The 4,936-nt window shown below is 48.6% G+C and overlaps 1 protein-coding gene across 1 annotated transcript; it reads left to right on the top strand.

Annotated features, from left to right (window-relative positions):
* Window positions 1–1,078: 1,078 nt before the first annotated feature.
* Window positions 1,079–4,342, top strand: SPMIP9 (sperm microtubule inner protein 9). The gene is given in 3 exon segments (XM_010958961.2): window positions 1,079–1,108; window positions 1,840–1,932; window positions 3,920–4,342. Coding segments are annotated over 3 exon segments (546 nt in total).
* The last annotated feature ends 594 nt before the right edge of the window (window positions 4,343–4,936 follow it).

Below are 4,936 nucleotides of genomic sequence, written 5' to 3'. Positions count from 1 at the left end.
ACTGTGACCAAAACAGCCTGCATCATGTAGGTCAGGGTTCATCTCAGAGACAGGTGCAGCTGTGGGACATGGCAGCAGGACTCTCCAGGCAGCAGGGGCACTTGGAGCTGGAAGGGCACAGGAGCATCATTGTCCCCTTGGCAGAAGGAAGGGTAGGTGCTGTTTGCACTGAAGCTGGTCCGCAGCCCAGGAGACCAGCTGTCTAGGCACAGACGGGAGGGGACGCAGGGACCATTTGAAATCTGGCAACCACGCTGCTGGTCCCTAGCCCCTGAATGGAGTGGGACCTGGGGCTTGGTTCCATGGGGATGAAACGGAGTACCAATCAAGAAGCCAGGGAGCCTTGCACACGAGGTAGGGTGGGCTTAGCGAGCTCCCCAAAGCCCTGGAAGCAAGCCCTCCCCACTAAGACTTCTGGGCTGGGGGATGGTGAGAGGCCGGGCTGGACCTACGGACTGCTCTTGTTAACTGAGCATGCAGAGCCTCACAACTTTCTTCGCCCCGGGTCCCCCCAGTCTCCGCTAGAAACACGGTTTGTGTGTCTGCATTAGGGCGCCTCGCCTCTTAGTCCTGGGCCTGAACCTCGCTTCCTCGGGGCAGTTCGGAACCCTGGCTCACGGGGTCCTGGGGGTGGAGTCAGCTCATCCCGGCTCTGGGAGCCCATTCCGTGCGCATCTTTACAACGCAGCGTCAGGACATTATATGGATAGTTCTAAATGGGCCAGAGGGGGAGCATTTACACCATAGAAGTTGGCAAATGCTATAAACCGGTTTATTTGCCCCACAGAGGTGATTGTTAAATGGTTCCCAGCACACCGCTTGCCCTGCGCATGCCTCAGGCCCCGGCAGGCAGCAGGGGGACCTGGGTTGGTGAAGACGGGTCCTGGGACAAAGGGCTGGAGCAGGTCTCAGAAGGAACTGGAGCTGCTGAGAGCATCAGATTTACTATGCAGCAGGGCGGGGCTAGGAGGGCTGGGGCAGTCATGCTTCGTGGGCGCAGCCTTGGGGACAGTCGCTGCTTTCCCTGTGTGTGGCAGAGGTGGGTCTAACCAAACTGTCTGTGTCTAAGTCGTCTGCTATGGCAGGTGTGGTGTACCCAGACAGGTAAGTGTCGTAGGCTTCCGTCCCCTGACCATCTCAAGGCTGGGTGAACAGCCCCAGGGGAGGGCCAGGCTCCCTGGGGCTCCCTCTGGCCGTCATCCTGGAATAGTGGTTGTTTTTATTGTTTTTTGTTTTTGTTTTGTGTTTTTTTTTTTGAAACAGGCAGAGGAAAGCTAAGGATTAACAATTTTCTAGGGGTTTGTTTTCGCAGCGTGCACTTATTAGGCACTTTTGGTGTGTCAGGCAGTGCGCTGGGCTTTGAGGCTGCAGAGATGCCTAAGATTAGCCTAATCGAGTGGCCTTCATTAAACCAAGGACAGCACTCTGGGATAAGTGCTGTAGTGAAGGGTGTGAAATGAAAGCAGACGAGAAAGCGTTTAATCGTTGGGAGGGGGAGAATTAAAGGGGGGGAGAGATGTTTGGGGAGGGCTCTTGGAGGATGTGTAGGAGTTTGCCAAGCGGTGATGAGGACAAGTAGGGTTTCCAGCAGGAGGTCAGAGTATGCGCCAGGCACCTGTGGAGAGAGGAGCAGCGAGGCTGGAGTACTGGGCGTGGAGGGGGCCGAGGAGACTGAGATGATGAAGGCCAGTGGAAGCCTGATCACCATGGGCTCCGAATGCCAGGCCCAAAGTTGGCCTGTGTCCTGCCGACAATGAGAAGCCACTGAAGGCCTGAAGTGGAAGGCTGACTGGCGGGGGAGGGGGGACTTCTTGTTCTGTGCTCCCTTTTGTCCTGTAGGCCCCTGTGGACTTAGACATATACCAAAGCTCCTACATGATCGACTACAAACCCTATGGGAAGCACAAGTACTCCAGGGTCACACCGGAAGAGGTGAGAAGTCACTCAATGCATTCCGCTGTCCACTGAAACCATCTTTATTCCATTTTTACTACGAGTGTGAACATCAAGGGCACTTATTTAGAACAATATCCGATGCTGGGAGATCTAAAGAGATCTTTTCGGTGTACATGTATTGTTTTAAAATGGACACCCAGTAAAAGTCGTGCATACAGAAGAGTGTAACTAACATACATTTACAGCTTAAATAACATGGATAAAGCTGATACTCATGTCCCTATTATCAGCCAGCTTAAAAGACAGCACATTAAGAGTAGCCTGGGGGGGAGGGTGCAGCTCAGTGGTAAAGTGCATGCCTAGCGTGCATGAGGTCCTGGGTTCAATCCCCAGTACCTCCATTAAAAATAAATAAATAAATAAACCTAATTACCTCCCCTCCTCTGCCAAAAAAAAAAAAAAAAAAAAAGAAAGAAAAAAAGGAAAAAAGAGTACCCTGGAGCCCCAGGTGCCCCTCCCTCCTTACTCAACCCCACCCCCAGAGGTAACTAAACATTCTTCTGAGTTTTGGGTTAATCACTCCCTTGTGTGTATTTTTTTTAATAGTTTTATCTTATATGTATGTATCTTTTTAAATACACTATTTAGGTTTGCCGTTTTTGAACATTATTATTGGATTATATTATTTGTCCTCTTCCGTGACTTCTATTTTTTTGCAGAACATTATGGCATATTATTCATTTTCTGCTGTATAATACTACATTGCATAAATGTGCCACAGCACATTTGTCTTTTCTCCTGTCAGCGGACATTTGGGTTATTTACTTTTTTTGTTACTCCCCCCACCCACAAATGCTGAATAAAGACGAGGCACAGCGAGGAGCTCACCCGTCGTAGGTGACATCTCCATTTTCCAGAGCGGTTGCATCAGCTTATTTCCTCATCAGCACAATCTCACAGCTCTCCAATCTTGCCGTTACTTGATATTGTCAGACTTTCAAATTTTTGCCAATTTGGTGGGTTTGAAATCATCTTTTCTTGGGGGTAGGTACAGCTCAGTGGTGGAGCATGAGCTTAGCAAGCACAAGGTCCTGGGTTCAATCCCCGTTACCTCTGTTTTAAAAAAAAAAAAAAAGATGGAGAGGGTATACAGTGGTAGAGAGCATGCTTAGCATGCATGAGGTCCTGGGTTCAATAAATGTATATAAATAAGCCTAATTCTTACCCCCAAAAAATCTAGAGGAAAAAAAAAAGAAATAATCCTTTTTTGATATCGTAATTTTTATTTCACTGATTATTAATGAGATTCAGCATATTTTCATGGAGGTTTATTATTTGCAAAGTGTCTGTTGATGTCTTTAGCCCATTTTTTTTCAATTGGGTTGCTTGTCTTTTTTCTTATTAATTTGTAGGCGTTCTTTACATAGTCTGGACATCTTTCATTTGTCAGTTACATAATTGGCAAAGCTCCAGTCTGTGGTTTGTCTTTTCATTCTCTTTCACCGAATGGAAATTCTTATTTTAATACGGCCAGATGTATCAGTCTTTTTCTTTACCATTTGCTCTTTTTGGGTCTTGTTTAAGAAATCTTTTCTTAGCTTGAGGTAGCCCTGCTAAAATTAATAAGAAGATCTATACAAACAGAGGTGGAACAGTTTCTGAGATACACTAATTAGGTGAAGCAAACTGCAGGGTGGCATTACAGAATGTATCATTTGTGTATCACATGGGATCTATACATCTATGTTTATATGTACAGAAAATACTTCTAGAAAGATACAAAACAGACTGATGATAGTGGTTTCCTCTGGAGATGGGAACCGAGAGAGGGAGAGGATAGGAAACTGACCTTTTGCTCTGCACCCTTTTGTATGATTTCAGTGTCTCCCTCTGTCGTATATATTAACAGAACTAAATTTTCTTTCTGAAAAGGAGAAAAGTGTGCTCTGTCTTGAATACCTCCAAGGAAGAAGATGGCATTCCACCTCTCAGCCCTTTCTTCATGTGTGATTTGTTTCCGCAGCAAGAAAAGCTGGCCATCCAGCTCCGGGAGAAGGAGTTTTATAGGCCCACCCCCAGCCCCAACCCCAAGCTAGAAGACGGATACCCTGCCTTCAAAAGACCCTACATGACCGCCAGAGACCTGGGGCGACCCGGCTTCTTCCCGCCACAGGACCACGTGGCCACGGGGGAGGACAAATGCAGGTTCCTCAGCGCCTGTCCTTCCGTGTCCCCAGCTTTCCATGCTCTGTACCTGGCCCACAGGGATCCCAGCCGGCCTCGCCAGGATGCCGATTTCCCGTGCCTTCTGGAGCCTGAGCGCCAGCCCGCTGCGGAGATGGGCAAAGGCTACATCCTGCTGCCCGGCTGCACCTGCCCTTATCACTGTACGGTCGAGGTCCCCGTCTTGAACCGATGGGGACCCTTGATGCCATTTTACCAGTAGGAAGGCAGACACACCTGCCAAGGGCGCTGTGGAAAGTCCTTCCTCTCCCGAGGAAACCCCTGCTCTGCCCTTGGAGTGCAGAGAGGAGAACTGAAAATTAAACCCTGGGAAGATGTTCCAGCAGCACCGGGGCTGTGCTCGCTTTACCTGGCTCCCTGGCCTGCCCCGGGCACAGTATCCCCACCAGAGAAAGAGCAAGGGAGGGGCAGAGGGGGAGGAGGAAAATGGGGTATGTGTGCAGGGCTCGATGTGTGTGAGGTCTCATTCTGAGTCAGAGTCCCGCTGGAAAGAGTCTTACTGTTTCAGGCATTTACTTTACAATATGGGACAAATCATCTTTCCCAGTCATCTGAATGTTGGGTGTGATTGCAGAACTTGAAATCCTGTTGGGTAACTTTTTACCTCAATACTCTTATTGTAATTTATTCACCACTCCCACCCTTGTACCAATCAACAGTGACCATTTAGAGGGCATCAGTTCACACTTTTCTTCTTGCGCAGTGGGTCTTTGTAAACAGACAGTGGATGAGTCAGGTGGGAAACGGGCTAAGCTGCTATAACTAAGAGGACCAGAGCACAGAGGCTTGAATGACA

The sequence above is a fragment of the Camelus bactrianus genome, chromosome 28 (assembly GCF_048773025.1).
Source record: "Camelus bactrianus isolate YW-2024 breed Bactrian camel chromosome 28, ASM4877302v1, whole genome shotgun sequence".
Lineage (NCBI taxonomy): Eukaryota > Metazoa > Chordata > Mammalia > Artiodactyla > Camelidae > Camelus > Camelus bactrianus.
The sequence above is the reverse complement of the archived record's forward strand: the minus strand, read 5'-3'. Positions and strand labels throughout refer to the sequence as shown.